Source organism: Chiloscyllium punctatum, chromosome 3 (assembly GCF_047496795.1).
Source record: "Chiloscyllium punctatum isolate Juve2018m chromosome 3, sChiPun1.3, whole genome shotgun sequence".
NCBI lineage: Eukaryota > Metazoa > Chordata > Chondrichthyes > Orectolobiformes > Hemiscylliidae > Chiloscyllium > Chiloscyllium punctatum.
The window spans coordinates 86,159,368-86,177,494 of record NC_092741.1 but is presented as its reverse complement, the minus strand read 5'-3'; the positions used below and the strand labels follow the sequence as shown (position 1 = coordinate 86,177,494).

The 18,127-nt window shown below is 37.1% G+C and overlaps 1 protein-coding gene across 42 annotated transcripts in view; it reads left to right on the top strand.

The window, feature by feature from the left end:
- trdn (triadin) overlaps nt 1-18,127 on the top strand; it is a 446,963-nt gene that overhangs the window by 54,711 nt on the left and 374,125 nt on the right. For 39 of the 42 annotated variants that reach the window (XR_011954524.1, XR_011954519.1, XR_011954525.1 and 36 more), the window contains exons 2-3: nt 620-826; nt 9,994-10,047. Coding sequence is in view for 33 of the 42 variants with exons in the window: in XM_072555969.1 (XP_072412070.1) it covers nt 620-826; nt 9,994-10,047 (261 nt within the window). In the remaining 9 variants the exon portion in view is untranslated. The remainder of the gene's footprint in view (nt 1-619; nt 827-9,993; nt 10,048-18,127) is intronic. The other 3 variants (XM_072555968.1, XM_072555970.1, XM_072555960.1) reach the window with 1 other exon arrangement.

Sequence of the window (18,127 nt, the reverse complement as noted above, 5' to 3'; positions counted from 1 at the left end):
GATGATACAAATACCTCAGTAAGAGGCCCAGAAATCACTTCTCTAGCTTCCCTCAGAGTTCTAGGGTATGCCTGATCAGGTCCTGGGGATTTATCCACTGTAATGCTTTTCAAGACATCCAGTACTTCCTCCTCTTTAATATGGACATTTTTCATGATGTCACCATCTATTTCCCTACATTCTATATTTTCCATGTCCTTTTCCACAGTAAATACTGATGCAAAATACTCATTTAGTATCTGCCCCATCTCCTGTAGCAAAATTCAAAGGCCGCCTTGCTGATCTATGAAGGGCCCTATTCTCTCCTTTTGGGAGCAGTTGTGCTTACTGAGGGCTAAGAAGTCTATTGTCAGGCTATCTCGGGAAGTGGCCTGTGTCATCTTTTGTTTGCTGCCTTGTGTCTTAGTTAGCCTGTTTGGTCAAGACTGAGGCACTCTGGGTAGTTTCTGTTGTGGCTTAGGCAGATATGGTTCCTTATGTTCTTTGTGGCCATGCTGCCACAGAAAGAACCCAGTGTTTTGAAAAAAAAATCTATTGTCCAATAAGACAGAAATTGCTGTCAATTTTGTCCTTTTTGAAAATATTAAATTCTAATCTTATTCATACATTAATTTTACAGGTTACCCAGCAACCACCACCACATTTGATAACAAGAATGGAACTGTCCCAAAACCTCTGGCAAAGGTATCAAAGAAATCTGTCTCTGATGAGCTTGCTACAACTTTCAGCTCTCCAGCAGCATGGCTCCTAGTTGTGGCTTTGATTGTAACCTGGTCAGCCGTGGCCATTGTAATGTTTGACTTGATGGACTACAAGAGCTTTATTGGTATGTAATAATATCCAAGAAAAAATATAATTTTTACTGATAAGCTAGACAAATATTGAAGTTCAAATGTTATTGCATATTATTATAAGTATAGATTAAATGTTTTTAAATCCTTTAAACATTGTTCAAGATGGTGGATAAATTTTGATTTATTATGGCGATGATGACTTTGAATTGGCTGGTTGCTTAGAATTGTCTCTGTAGCACCAACTACATTGAACTTATTCAGACAGTACAGTATTTCCATTCTGGAATTGAGATGAATATTTGCAATACTATAGAAAAGATTACAAGACACTTATTGAAGTGAATATTTCAATTCCATTGTCATGATGATAACTCTCACCTGCTAACAACCCAGACTAAGAATCAGATCAGCTCCAGATACAATTTTTCAAATATAAAGTAATGATTAAAATTCAACATATAATTTATGGTGTGCACGTTCTACAAAAACTTAAACATGTAATATCAGCCCTTTCCTTCATTGAAAGTACTTTAAATGGTTTATTTCTTGAAAACAACACACCAAAATGGAAGTAACAAAATTTAAACATCAGCTTTTGTTTCACTAGTTTGCAAATGCAATGGCAGAAATATTCTTTTACTCAACATATAAAAAGCATCAGGTGTGAATATTTATTTGTAATAAATCAAATAATCAAATTAGAAAAATGCTTATTTTGTGCTTGGTGGTTTATGATTCAAAATTATATATTTTTAACTTAAGACTTTGAAAAATAGTCTTCACATTTTTAAAATGCAGGTATGAACAACACAAATCTTTTTGTTATGAAATGTTATGATAAAATAAATGATTTTTGCTTCTATATTATAACTATTTCCTGGTTTGAGAGGACACCTTCTGAAACTTAAATTTTCAGTAACATCAACAACAGCTTGTATTTATATAAAGTCTTCAATGTAACACAACACTTCACAGGAGGATTATGACACAGTATATTGTGCTGGACCACATGGAAAGGATTTTAGGGCAGATGATCAACAGTCCAATCAAGGAGATAGGTGTTAAGGAGTTTCTAAAAGAAGGAAAGCGAGGTTGAGATTAAGCAAGATATTGTGCAGTTCAGCAGGAATGTATGACCTCTAGCACTCGCACTGCCAGTGCAATCTGAGTCTTATCCTCAGGACACACTATCAGCTATCCCATTCGCTATTAATTTCAGTGCAGGGTAATAAACCCAGTGTACTCGCAGCTCATTTAATTTATTATTAGCATGATAGCATCGTGTTGCCATGCATTATATTTCAAAGCTATTTTGTGGAAGGGGAGAGAAATTACTTGGTGACAAAGTATTTTCACGAGAAATAATCCACAATAGTTAACATTTTTTATTAGAGAACTAAGGTAGATATTGAACTTTATTTTTTGCCCATTTTCTGGGTACAAAATAGACACTAACAAGTTTAATTTTGCATTGTGTTTTCCTGTATCTGTGGAATTATGCTCAGCACCTTATTGGTTTGGCATTTGTTATGCATCGCTGATGGCCACCTGTTAAAAAAAAAGGTAAAACTTAGTCAGGATCTTTCTCCTAAATCAAGAGACTTTTGTGAAGTGGTTGGCACTGTATGTTTTAAATATCACTTTCTAAATCTGACACAGCAAATCACAATAGGAACTGAATAAAAGCAAATTACTGCGGATGCTGGAACCTGAAAACAAAAGAGAAAATGCTGGAAAATCTCAGCAGGTCTGGCAGCATCTGGAAGGAGAGAAAAGAGTCTAACTGACCCTTTGTCAAAGCAATAGGAACTGTATGCCCTTACAGACATTATTTAAGTAAATTCTCACCTTCATTAAAATAAGTCACTTCTTAATCACAATTCAATCACTGGTGGTTTTGACTAGTTTTTAGTCATGTAATTCTTTTAAAGAGAATGTTTTTGGAGATTTTGAGCTCATTCCAGGACTTGCTTGGTGAACATTAACATGTTGCTGACTCATTCTCAATGCTTTAGATCAGGAGGAAGAGCAGCAGGATAAGAATCTTACAAGTGTTGGTCCTATTCTCACTACCACCATTCTAGTTCCTTCTTCTTTTATACCATCAGATCCTTCTTTCACATTACTATGCATATCTCTGTACATAGAAAAGGGACCTGAGGGGTAACCTTTTCACACAGAGGATGGTTCGTGTGTGGAAGGAACTGCCAGAGGAAGTGGTAGATGCAGGTACAGTTACAAAATTTAAAAGACATTTGGATAAGTACATGAATAAGAAAGGTTTAGAGGGATATGGACCAGGTGAGTGCAAGAGGAACTAGTTTAGTTTGGGACAATTGGTAAGCATTAACGAGTTGGACCGAAGGGTCTGTTTCTATGCTATATGACTCCATGACTCTATCAGAGCAAAACCTACAAGATGGTGAGTGGTCTAATTTATGTACATTGAGGACACACTGGAAAGGCACTGAAAGGCTCAGCTTTGTAAGAATAAACTGTGTTTATATAATAAATACAACTTTCTGCAAAGTTGAAACACACAATACAAAATGAGTTAGATTAGCCATACAAGTGGACAAAATTTAACGCATATGGGTGTAAAATGCGGCATATGTGAAGAAAACATAGATGACATGTTTTCTTGAAGCAGTGCTGAAAAAACCTGAGGATTTACCTAAAAGAAATATAGAAAACTTAGTACATCCAATGTTAAATAGATCTGACCAATCCAGAGGGGCAACCACATTCATTAACCTGTTTATATTTACATGATCTGTAAATTTTGCATTCTTTCCACATGTAAGTTAGAAATGATACTGGTGCCTGCACCAAGCTCTGAGTGTCATATTCAGTACATTCTGCTGCCTACATCTTAACTTGCATCAAAACCCATTCACCTTTCACTTCTGTATATTGGGTTCCAGTCAACCAAATTATTGTTTTGATAAATCTCATTCTTCTTTTCATGTCTCTCCATGACTTAGTCCCTCCTAAGTCTGTAATCTTCTCCAATTCAACAACTCTCCAAGATGTCTGTATTCACATATTTCTGGTCCATTGTGCATTTCCAACCATAATTGCTCCACTACTGGTGTCCTTGCCTTCATTTGCCTAGCTCCTATGTTCTGGAATTGCCTTCATACCCAGTGTGCCTCTCTACCTTGTATTTCCTCCTTTAAGCTACTTATAAAGCCACCGCTTTGAGTAAAAGTATTTGGTCATCTGGCCTAATATCTATTAATGTGACTTAGTGTCATACTTTGTTTGTGATGTTTCTGTGGGCTGTCTTGGGAGGTTTCGTTATTTTAAAGGTTCCGTATTGATAAAAATTGTTTTTAATGTTTCTCCTACTCTGCCCATTATTTTTAAAGTAATATTTGTTTCTTGCCATTTTCAGGATTTAATCTGAGTAACTACAACCTTAAATTTAATTCATTGCCTTTCATGCAAAACTTTATCAAAAGCCAATAGGATGTTGAAATATGTTGTCAAATCAATTAGTTCAGAGAAAATAGTGATAAAACTTGCTAATGTTTGGGTAAGGCTCCATTTTGAATTCTACATCTAGAAATAAAGATTATAACATAGTGATTATAACATTATAGAACTGATGTATAAGAAAAAGGATCTGAGATTTGAAGAATAACTTGAGAAATTTTGACTGTTCAGATTTGAAAGGAAGTAACTGGGAGCTGATTTTATAGAAGTATATACAATTGCTAAGAGATTAGAAAAAGTTAACCCAAAATAATGCCTTTCAAGTCAATCAAAAGGAATTCAGACTAGTATAAGGAAATTCTGCTTCATGTAGAGTGAACAACCTTTGAAATAAACATCCAGGTAAAGGATGTCAAAGTCCTTGGATTTAATCAGGAAATAGCTAATGCTACAGTACAACTCATTAAGATATCTCAATAAGGTTGTCTTTATCTATATTTCTGTAACTTGCAAATTGCTGCAGCTATGTAGTTTTTTGCTGTTATGGAATAGTGGAATACAAGACAACTCCTTCCAACTGTGCCTGAACTAGAAAATTTGGTTGCCTGTTGTTGTTAACCTTGGAAAATAAATGAAGTCTTAAACCTTCATCCATGCAATTAATCTTTTGTTATTATGTAACAACTGTGAGCATTATAGTTTCAGTCGAAACTCAATGACAAACAAAATATTTCCAACAACTGGTTGAAATAGCTAACAGATAAGAATGATTTGGCTTTATGGTAAATGATTCTCTGACATTCTGACATACTCAAAGTTAATGTTAAACCAGTTAAATTTTATAAACATTGTTCAGTGTGTTGCATAATATCTACTATTTAAATATGGTTGACAACTTTGACTGTCATTTTGCAGTCACAAGTCTGACTCAGCATCAAGACCTGACATACGTGATAGTCAGTTTATTAATCTGTTTTTCTAGATAGTTAGTTTATTCAGGAAAATCTGGTAAACCAAATTAAATTCTATTTTCTATATATTGTACCTCAAGAACCTCTTGTACTTAGAATTAGAATTTACATTTTTTTAAGTTTTTAGAATGATTATCTTTTGATCTTGGGCTTCAGGGCACTACATGAAGAACAGCTCCCAAACATATTTTGTTATTAAAATGTGATGGCCTCTCTATTTTTTCAGAATTTGTTAGGGTGATTGTGTATTTTTAAGTGGAATGGTCTTTGTTCCAAAAAAAGGGACTCCAAGAGAGATTTTTTGCAAAATAAAAACAACTTATCTCACTCCAAAAAGAACCACTTTGGATTCAAATTCTTCATCTACTCAATAAATTTAGAAAATGATAAAAATGTATTATGTTCTCAGTTTAAAACAAAAGTCCTATTCCAGATTAGAATCCTGGATATCTGAGGTCAAATTCAGGGTCACAATATGTGCTTCTTGGAAATTGAGTTAATCCTTGCAGATGTTGGTGATGATACAGCTAGCAACTCTGATTAGCATTACACAGATCTTCAGTTCAATTAATGATGCCAGCAAATGATTCCTGAGGTTTTTTAATAGAAGTGGGTTGAGTTGGAAGTTAGTAGTATAATTAAAACAGCAAAGATTTATTTGGCTATCAAGCCAAGTGACTTTAAAGGGTATGTTTGCTAATTATAAGACGGGCTTTAATAGAGTTCACTTAATAGAAGTTTTAAAGAAGTTCGTGGACTAATTGACATTTTCCTATTTACATCTTAGCCCACTATTAATTTATTTATAAAGCACAATGACCTTATTTTCATAACTTACTATGCTCAAGTGAGTAAATAACTAATAGCTAATTAGTCCACAGTTTGTTGGTTTTAACTGCTTTTGTAAAGCACTATCCACATGACTGAACTATTCATGGTTAAGCAAGCCTGTTTTTGTATCTGGAACAAATTAGGGTTTTGGACACGACGTGATACAAAGTTTATCACTGTTTCATTCTCCTGTGATATAAAACATCAGAAAACTTTCAATTTTATGGTAAATACACTCATTTTTAAAGTATGCTTGAAACTATGCAACAGCAAAGCAAACAGTTATTAGTATGGAGGTCTGCTTGTGACAATTAAACAGCTTCTTTAAATGAATTTGTAGTTCAGATTGTTGAGTAAACATAAGGAGATGTCACTGAGTGATGCATCTTACCCTTTTGAGAATATTCCAGCCACAGCTTTTCATGCAAATCCTCACAGTTTGGCAGGATATTAGGAGTTTATTTAATGCAAAAGCAAATGAGAAGGAATAGTAATTATGGCTGTAAGCTTAAATTAATTGATAATCTTTCATAGGTGGAATCTTGTAATAGAGGAATGGATTGGGGTGCTTTCCCTTTCAATCCAGGCTTTAGGCAGAGTACTAAATATAGTATTGATTTATTCATTAATTAATTAGTTTGTTAATTTCTTCCGTATTCCCAGTTGATTATGTGCTTGTTGGTAGCAACATAGCCCTTAAAAATTACTGTATATCAAGAATAATATTAAAACTTCTGTGACTTCTAAAAGCAAATTATTTGCTTCAACTTATTTCCTAGTTCATGATTTTGCTGCAAAGTCTCTACAAATATATATCTCTATTACTATGGCACAATATTTTATTTTAGACTAGATTCCCTACAGTATGGAAACAGGCCCTTCGGCCCAACAAGTCCACACTAACTCTCCGAAGAGTAACCCACCCAGACCCATTTCCTTGCCCTATGCAGTTAACACTATGGGAATTTCCCATGGCCAATTCACCTGACCTGCACATCTTTTGGATTGTGGGAGGAAACCGGAGTGCCCGGAGGAAACCCACGCAAACAAGGGGAGAATGTGCAAACTTCACACAGACAGTTGCCCCCAAGATGGGAATCAAACCCAGGTCCCTGTCTCTGTGAGGCTGCAGTGCTAACCACTGAGCCACGGTGCCACCCTGTGCCACTTTAATCGACCGCCAATGACAATGAACTAAACTTCTCGCCTTCCTCATTTGTTGAGTATTACTAATCCTTCTAACTCAAGAAAGAGCAGGTGTAGACCATTTGGCCCCTCACCATTGAGGATAGGATTATGGCCTCAACTCATTCCTGCCCATCCCTGGTGGTTATCACAAACCTATTGACCTCTGTCTCAAAAATATTCCGAGATCCTGCCTTCCACTACTTGCTGGGAATGAGAATTCCACAGGCTAACAATCCTCAGAAACCCCTTCTATTTAAATTACTGACCCTGGTTCTAGTCTCTCCCACCATCATAAACATCGCCTCAACATCCAGCCTGTTAGGTCCTCCCAGGATCGCACATCATTCAATAAAATTGCCTCCCATTCTTCTAAACTCTGAGGAACGCAGGCCCAAACTGTCTAACCTCTTTCTTGATTGGTAAGTGGGGGAGGGGAGGGTGGTGTCAAAGGTTATGGGGAGAAGGCAGGAGAACGGGATTGAGAAACCTGCCAGCCATGGGTGAATGGCAGAGCAGATGGGCCAAATGGCCTAATCTTGCTCCTTTACCTTATGGCCTTTCCACATGAAGTAACATTCCACCCCAGAAATCAGCCGAGTGTCCTTTCCCTAAACAATGTCTTGTGCTATTATACCCTCTCGTAAACAAAGAGAGTAAAACTTCACACAATCCTCCAGATATGGCTTCACCAACACCCATATCACATAGGCAAAGCAACCATGTTTTTATAAAAACTAAGAACAGTGGATGCTGGCGCTCTGAAACAAAACCAGAAACTGGAGAAATGCAAGAGGTTCTGGCAGCATCCGTGGAGCCAGAAATCGAGTTAACGTTTTGAGTTCAATAGACTTATCAGGACTCTTTAGAGGATGATGTATTAGACTGGAAACCAATTAACCAGTTCTCTCTAGACAGATATGCTGCCAGGCCTGCTGAGTTTCTCCAGCACTAGCTATTTTATTCTTCCTTGTATTTTCCATTCCCCCTGTAATGAATGACAATATTTCACTTGCTGCATGTGCTAATATAGGATGATGCAGTACAGAAGAGGCATTTAAGCCCATAGTACTACCTGCACTCTTTTCCCACACCCAGATCCCTCTGCACTTCTGTGTTCTGTGCACTCTCTCCCTTGCTTTATTATTTTTCCTGCGAGAGGGCACAGATTCACATCTTCCCACATAATACTCCAGCTGCGACACTTTAGTCCACTCACATAACTTAGCTGCATCCCTTTTCAAATATGGACACAAGATCTGAGACACAGAATTAGGCCATTTGGCTCATCCAGTCTGTTTGGCCGTTCAATCATGGCCGATACATTTCACAACACCAATCTTCTAACTTCTCTCCATAACCTTTGATCCCCTGACTAATCAAGAACCAATCTGTGTCTTAAATATCCTCAGTGCCTTGGCCTCCACACACTTCTGTGGCAATGTGTTCCACAGATTAACCACCCTGTGGCTGAAGAGATTCCTCTTCATCTTAGCTCTAAAGGATCATCGCTTCACTCTGTCTTCTTTACAACCATATATTCAGGCTCTTCATCCAAGTCATTGATATGGACTGTTCCCCACCCCTCATCTCCAGTCTCCAAGAAGGTAGGCAATGAATTCAGTTTAACAGCTTCTCTACAGGACAGCACTGCACTCTCTAATGCCCTGAACTGGGCATTGAACCATTAACCTTCTGGTCCAGAGGCAGTAGTTCTGCTCACTGAGCCAATAATTTGTTGTGTCATAGTTCAGTGCATTAGTATACCTTTAAGAGACAGATACATGACATCACTGTATCACAGCACACTCTATCTTACCTGGATCACTTGAAACATGACACCCCACTGGAAGCACGCTCCTCTATTAGTTGTAAAGTAATAGTTAAATGTCAGTTCAGTCGTATAAAGTTTTCCAGCATGTCTATGGATTATTTTATTGTTAAACAACAGAGTGGTGAGGAAGTAAGTTTACTGAGGCCTTGTTTTAGATATTTGGGTACTTAATATTATCTTTCCCTCTTCCTGTAAAATCGTGGGTTGACACCTTTCTACCAGTTTAAAAGTCAAAAGTGTACAAATATGTTAGGGATTAGGAATAAGGATAAGGACTACATTATTAGCATAGTACTTTGTTGTCGGCTTTGTTTGTTAAATACATGTAGTAAGACACAAAGCTAGCATGTAGAGGGGGAAAATAACTTTCGTGCTTTTGTGGATGAACATTTTCTGGCTGCATACTCCTGACAGTGCTTCAATCGCCAAGAATCAATTCTAGCCACATAATTTTCTGACTTGCGCATTTGTAGCGGAAGCTCCAAATCGGATTTGTGAAGTCTAAAAGTTAGCATTGACTACCTTTTGCCGGTAACTATTCGAAAGGGTTGTCTGGTTTCAAAATAGGACAGCTGAAAACCTTGCTTCTTTGCATAATGTAACGTACGTAATCTCCGCACTAGTACGGAATTGCCTGATTTTCAAAACGAAAAACAAAGTGGTAAGTATATGGGAAATATTACTGGACCAACAAGTGTTTAAAAGTTGCGAAGAAATCTTTCTGCAATTCGTTACAGCCTACAACTTGTTCAAGTCCCAAACACTCTGCAATGTAGTAATTTCGTAATGTGTACTGTCACCTTTTATTGAAATGATGAACGTCTTTCTGAACTCCAACAATGGTGAGTCATTCCTGGGTCCTCATTACTTTTAATGCTTTTTTCTCCTCTCTCAATCGATCATGCCACACTTCATCTCGTTGTCGTCCTGGCTTCTAAAGCTGACATAGGTCCCGCCTATTCTCTGTACTGTGATGAGCCCTGTTTGCCACCTGGTAAAGACATACTGCATGGTAGTGATGGTGTTGAAACTGCTTTGATTGCTTTAATTTCTGGAACGTTTGAAAATACATTTAGGTCCAAATATTATTTGGTAAATTGACCTTAATCCAATTGAACTGGTTCATCCAAAAATAGTCAAACTAATCTTCCTCTCCGATTATGGAAATGATCTATAAATAATTAACTTGTCATCAGCCAACAGGCATACTGAATGATTTCCAATATGTTTCCAGAGCACTTATGGTCAAGTGGTTAACACATGCAATTTAACAATGTCACAGCAGGATTTCCTATTTTTAAAAAGGGGACAAATATTTATTAAGTACCTTCAAAGTGTGAAAGTAATTCCACAACATTTAATTCAAAGGAAAAACATAACATGAACTGTGCTTTTGTTTTTACAGAAGATTCAAATAAGTCTTTTCCGCCTTTAGTTAATTATATTGAAAGGAGCCAGAGAAGAGTTTAAAATATAATCAAGCCTTAAATTCAGTTGTCAGCCCATCTACAAATAAAATATTAGAAATGATGGCACTTACTGGATTCCAGAGTTAAAATAATATTGCAAAAGGATCGTGACTTGCATATTATTGAAGTATTTCATATTTCAAGAATTAATGTTGACCTCTTTCTTGTATGTCCTTAAAAACACAGCAGAGCAGGGGATGCAGAAAGCAGAGCAGAGATACCTTCACCAGTTCGATTAATAATAACAGCATGAATGGCCAATTAAATATCAGTTTACATAATGATGTCAAAGGCTGATCTCATATTGTTATTGTTTAAATGTGACTGAAACTAATCAATTTTATAAACAATATAAACATTACCAGTTAAAAAGATCTGCAGATGCTGGACATGTGAATCAAACAAAAATAGAACTTTTTGGAGAAGCTCAACAGTTCTGACAGCAGCTGAGGAGAGAAAAGAGAGTTAATATTTTAAGTCCAGTGACCCTTCTTCAGAACTAGAAGTAGCTAGGGAAAGGTAGTATTTATGCTGATGCATAGGGGTGAGAAAGAAAAGGAGTGAGTGGATAGGTAGATGTGGAACCCAGACAGGAAAAGCGAGAAAAAAAGGAACACAAACTAATAAATGATTGATAATAAGCCAGGGAAGAAGAGAAGTGAGGTACATGATAATGGGGAGTATGAATACTTGAAATTGAGTTAGCTGTGCTGAACAGCTTTCAGGACTCAACATTGATTTTAACAATTGCAGAATGTGACCATGCTCCTCCATGTTCATTATCTAGCCTCACAACACTAGATCCTGTCATAATCCACAGTGTGGTTAGCACTGCTGTCTCACAGTACCAGGGACCTGGATTCAATTCCAGCCTTGGGTGACTGTGGAGTTTGCACGTTCTCCACATGTCTGCTTGGCTTTCCTCCCACAATCCAAAGTTGTATAGTGTGAGGTGAATTGGCCATGCTGAATTACCCATAGTGTTCAGGGATGTGTAGGTTAGATGCCTTAATCGGGGTAACTGTAGAGTAATGGGGATTAAGTTTGGGTGGGATACTCTTCGAAGGGTCAGTTTGGGCTGAAGCGCCTGTTTCTACACTGTAGGGATTCTAATCTAGTTCAAACCTAAATGGGTTGTTTTCAACATAGCCAACACGTTTTCAACTACTCATAATTCCCATTGTTGCCTATCTAGCTTCTCTTTTCTAGTTGACTGTCACTTTGTTTACCTACCTTTCTCTGTCTGGAATCCATCTCCACCTATCTGCTCACTCTTTAGCCCCCTACCTCTTGTCAATAATATAAATATCACTTCTCCTTGCTACTTCTAGTTCTAAAAAAGGATCACTGGCCTCAAAAAGATAACTCTGTTTTCTCTCCAGAAATACCACCAGGTCTGTTGAGTTTCTCCAACAATTTCTGTTTTTGTTTGTTAAACATGACCTGTCCCTATTCTGGAGATTTTGTCTGTGGACACAAATAAGTAAAAACTTGATTGGATCTGTGTATTTTCATACATTTCAGATTTGAGCTGAGGCGTCTTTCAAATGACTGTTGCAACATTTTCAAGCATTCCAAGCTATGCTGGTGATGTCAGTGTATTGATGGGCAATTATTTTATGTGGTTGTTGATGTGTGCAAAGTCAAAGGTAAAACATTATCACAAAGTGTTAAAAAGAAAATTGGCACGATGAAGATATTGAGCGGTAATGTTGCTGTGATTAGAAAAGCAGTATACCAGAGCAAGACAAAGGTTTGTTTGCATCATTACTTCTTATGTCAATACAGAGTTATATATGAGCAGGAACAGTTCATTTAGCCTCTCAAGTCTATTCCACCATTCAGTGAGAGTGTCATTGAACGTAATTCCATCTACTCACCTTTACCCTGGACAGCTTAACATCTGTGATATAGAAATATCTCTATTTCATTTTTAAAATTAACAGCTAACAATATCAATTGTTACTTGTAAAAGAGAATTCAAATATCTCATACTCTCTGTATGAAGAGCATATTTTCTAACTTTACTTCTGAAATACCTAATTCTAATTTTTAAGCTAAGACTTTGATTTCTAAATTCCTCAATGAACTAAAAAGATTTATTTTAATCTACTTTATCATTACTCCTAATTTCATAAAACTTTTCATTCACATTTCAAATTCCATGGAGCATAACCTTAGCTTATGTTATCTCTCCTTGTATTTGAAGATTTGGAATCTACTGAATCCATTGTTTTAAATCTTAAATTAACAAAATTGGGTTAACATCCCTGATGGGCCACTGTAACAAAAATACAAACTACTGGTTAATGGAAGCTGAGATAAGGCAAACAGAAAATTATAGAATCAAAGTAATATTGTCAGGGTGATGATGCACCCCAGCACACTGCATTCTCAGAAAAGCCATGATTTGGAGGTGCCGGTATTGGACTGGGGTGTGCAAAGTTAAAAATCACACAACATCAGGTTATAGTCCAACAGGTTTATTTGGAAGCACTAGCTTTCAGAGCTCTGCTCCTTCATCAGGTGGTTGTGGAGTATAAGATTGTAAGACACAGAATTTATACCAAAAGTTTACAGTGTGATGCAACTGAAATTAGATATTGAAAAATACCTGGATTGCTTGTTAAGTCTCTCATCTTTTAGAATGAACATGTTAGTTTCAGTTCTTTCATATCTAAATCCAAGAACTTTTTTTAAAGTTACATTCTTAAGTGAGGTGCCCTGTATGAGGCTGTCTATGCCCCAATGTTCAGACTGATTCTAGTTCTAAAGAAGGGATCTACAGATTCTTACATGGATTCATGCAGTTTTTGAGCAAAATATAATGTAATTCTGCAAATACGAATTCACCCCACAAACTTGTGTGTGTGTGTGTGTGTGTGTGTGTGTGTGTGAGGGTGTGGGTATGAATGTCTTTGAGAGAGTGTGTATGTGTATGAGTGTGAGTATAAGTCTGTGAGAGGGTGTGTGTGCGCGTGTGTATGTGTGAGCATATGAGAGAGAGCCTGTGTATAAAAGAGAGTTTGCATGAGTGTGTAGATGTGTGTGTGAGAGAATGTGTAGTGCAGTGGGGTCACCTGTAGTGTGACATGAACCCATCCCCATGGGTACCAAACTTGGTTATCAGCCTCTGCTTGGCCACTTTACATTGCTGCCTGTCTTGAAGTCCGCCTTGGAGGATGGTCACCCGAAGATCCGAGGTTGAATGTCCCGGACTGCTGAAGTGTTCTCTGACTGGGAGAGAACACTCCTGTCTGTTGATTGTTGTATGGTGTCCAGTCATCCATTGCCATTGCTTCTGCTCAGTCTCGCCAATGTATCATGCCTCAGGGCACCTTTCCCTGTGGTTTATGAGATAGACAGCGTTGGCCGAGTCACATGAGTACCTGTCTGCAACACATTATCAATGTAGATGAGCACCTTTCCAAGACCTTCCCCACGTCTCCACTTCTCACCTTTAAACAACCACCAAACCACGAAAGATCATTGTACGCAGCAAAATGGCCTCAGCTTTCAGGACAACACGGTAGATGCTGCAAGACGTGTCAGAGTGTCAACACGGATACCACCATTACACGTGGGGACACTTCCCATCATGTACGTGGCAGGTACGTTTTTGACTTGGTCAACGTTGTCTACCTTGGGGACCTCTCTCTTTCTCGCACAAACACAAACACACACACACACACACATACACACTCATGCAGACCCTCTCTCATATGGTCACACATACATACCCACACTCACACCCACACGTGCCCTTTCACAAACATATGCCCCTTTACACTCACACTCCCACACAAAAACACACTCTCTCATAGAACTCATACACCCCCAAACGCACATACCCATATATAAGTTTGTGGGGTGAATTTGTACTTGTAGAATTACATTTTATTCTGCTCAAAAACTGTAAGAATCCATATTAGATTCTGTAAATCCCTTTTTTAGAAATAGAATCAGTACGAACATTGGAGCACAGACAGCCTCACACCTTCAATGCATTATCTGGGCCGACATCGCACCTATTGTTAAAGTTCACTTGAGAATGTAACTTTAAAAGAAGTTCTTGGATTTAGATATGAAAGAACTGAAACCAACATGGTCATTCTAAAAGATGAGAGACTTAACAAGCAATCCAGGTCTTTTTCAAGATATAATCTCAGTTGCATCACACTGTAAACTTTTGCTATAAATTCTGAGTCTTACAATCCTATACTCCACAACCACCTGCTGAAGGAGCAGTGCTCACAAATATCCTTTCTAAGGTATGAAGTGCAGAACTCAAAACAGGCATAATCCAACCAGGGTTTTATATAGCTCTTTTCTAACTCTTTGTAATCTAGTGCTATGTATATATAAAGGTCAGCAGTCCATTTGCTGATTTGTGCCTGCCCTATGAGCAGTGTCAAATTGTGTCCATGTCTGACGAACCTGTCAGCCTTTTTTGTGCTAACAGGGTAAGGGGGAACAGTGGATGTAGCGTATTTGAATTTAGAGAACACATTTGATTAGCTAACACACAGGAAGATTTATACAAAGCAAGTAGTCTTTAGTTAGGAGTAAAGTATTTTTAAGGATAAAAGATTGGCGAAGGAAAAAGAGAGTGAGAATAGACCAGCTATTTTAGAGATAGCACAATGTAACTAGTGGAGTGCTCCAAGGATCAATGCTCGGGTCTTAACCATTTACAATCTGTCAATGAATTGGGTGATGGATGAGTGTATTAAAAAGTATATTTCACGAGAATTGTATATGGTGAAACATCACCCTGAGGTCTAGGGACAGTTTTGTTCCACATACTAAAGGAAGGGTACACTTGCCTTAAATCATGGAGGTACAATAAAGATTCCTTGAATGAGAGAGCAATCAAATTAAGAGAAATAGAGTAGAATTAACTTATATTCTGTGGAACATAAAACAATGCAGAGAGCTGATTTTACTGAAAAAAAAATGAGAGTTTTATTGGGTGGGTCCTGAGAAAATGTTGGAGAATCTTGGCTGGAGAATCTAGAGTCTGGGCACTTATTCTCAGGATAAGGAATAAGTAGGATTAAGATGACGGAATGTTTCCTTAAAACGTCATGAACCTTTGAAAATCTTTATCCCGGAGGTTGTGAACACTCAATTGTTGAATATATTCAAGGCTGAGATTGATAAATTGGTGGGGACAAATGAAAGCAAAACATATTGTGACAGGACAGGAAGAAAGAGTTGATGTAAGAGTTCAGTAGCAATGTTATTGAAAGATGGGTTAGGCTTGAGAGACTGATCTTGTTCTTTATTTTCTTCAGTCCTTAATGGAAAATCATATCTATTAAGTTCAAACCATCTGATAAGAAAAGTTGTGATTTGTTCAAGAGCTACAGATATTTATTTTGCTTATTCAATTCAATTCTGCAGTATCTTGTCTGTCTTTAAGATACGAATGTTTAATATTCTTTAATATTTGAAATTCTTGTGAAGTATAGTGAGGAATCATACTTCTTAAATTCTTATCTGGTAGCCAATTTGTGTACAGCAAAGTTTACAGAGGTTTATACTTCCCCTATTTTGAGAAATGTAAATTTCTGTAAAAGGTTCCATCTTTCAAATATGTCATTAAGTTAAGAAGCATTCTGCCCTGCTGGTTGGATGCAAAAGATAATATGGAGCCCTTCAGTAGTGCAGTGGTTAGCACTGCTGCCTCACAGTGCCAGCTACCTGGGTTTGATTCCAGCCTTGGGTGACTGTCTGTGTGGAGTTTGCACATTCTCCCTTGTCTACGTGGGTTTCGTCCGGGTGTTCTGGTTTCCTTTCACAGCCCAAAGATGTGCAGATCAGATGAATTGGCCATGCTAAATTGCCCATAAGGTTAGGTGCATTAGTCAGAGGGAAATGGGTCTAGGTGGGTTGCTCTTCGGAGGTTCAGTGTGGACTTGTTGGGCCAAAGGGCCTGTTTCCACATTGTAGGGACTCTAATTTAATTAAAGCAATTCTGTAAGATGTAAAATAACATCTCCTACTTTAGTAAACTCTGAATGCCTTGTGAAATCATAATTTCAGTTATGAGAAAAAAGCACCAGTCTGCAGTATGACGCATTCAACTGAAATCTGTTATCTCCCTCCACTCCTCATAAAATGTCAACATGTTAAAGAATGTGAAACACCCGATATAGAAAATAAATAAATATCCTCTCAGCTTCTTGTTGAAGTGCAAATCACACATTGAGCACTTGAATTGATTCAGAAGTGGTATTTACCTTTGACTTTTAAAGTGTCAGTGTTGTCTGTCTTGTTACTGTCATTGAACCCTCAAGTAATGATGTAGCTTTGCTATGACTGTTGTCAGATGTTGCTCCGGTGAACTGATTGCAAGAGAATGAAAGATTACCAGATTTATTAAGATTTATAATGTTCCCACTACTAGTGGTGTAAAATACATGCATGAATTACAATATTTTTACTTCAATTTCTGAGTTAACTACATTTATTGAACAAATTGAATAACTGTTTAAGGAGTGATCATTAAATTGTTCATATTTTAATATTGTAAATTTGTATTATCAAATTCAATGACACATCTTTTGTTGACAATGAATTAAACCAATTCTGTGTGATATATATTGTAGTATAAATTCTATAAAGAGGGATAAGTGTCAACTTGTGCTGCTCTTGCAGTGAAGTGCATGGTGCTGTAATATTGCAATTGCAGACAACAATATGGTTCTATTAGGTCAGATTAGTAAATAACTATGTACAACAAAACAGTAGGTAATGTTTCTATCAACATCTGAAAAATCAAATGTGATTATTGTAGTTATGATTTTACTTTGAAACACAAAATAATCACTTAAAAACAATTTTGTCTGTTATTTTTAAGTTTAGAACCAAAGTAATCAAACATGCCACATCATAGCAGAGTATGCAATTTTGCTATTAAGCCTGTTAAAACCAGGTGATGGGGAAATCAGCTCCTCTCATTTTAATCCCTTCTCATAAATATATATTTTAGCATGCACCTATCATACTTCAATTAATTAGATCAAAATGAAGGCGTCAAAGCATAATGTTTCTTGAGTGAAGGGAAGAGGACCTATATTATCTGCTAATCCCAAAATAAATAACAACTTGACATCAGACATACACAGTGATAGGTTTAAAATAGAGAAAGACAAGAATAGGCAGAGTTTTTCTTTAAAATATCTTGATGGCCTTTGAAGTGTCACATTTTAAATCTAAGGTCAATTGTTTGTTGACCTACATTCTGCAGCAGTGGCAAAATGTACAGATTTTGAATTCATGATGAGTGCTTATTGTCCCAAGTTGCTTTCATACTGGATACTGACTTTGAGTTTAACAGAGATAGTGAGAAAGACACTTCCAGCTTCTTGTTATCAGTTAATATTTCATTTTCATTCTCAACTTTCCTGGCTCAAGGAACTAGTAGTATAGGTGCAGTTGCATATTCCTGAATCTGCTCATTGTTTTTCCAAACTTATATTCCACACGCAACTTTCATCTCCCAATGTGTGAAAATGTCATGCAAGTGTGAATGAAACAACATGTAAATTTCTTGACACTTATTTGGCTGTCTAGTCTTTGGATAAAGTGATAATCTTA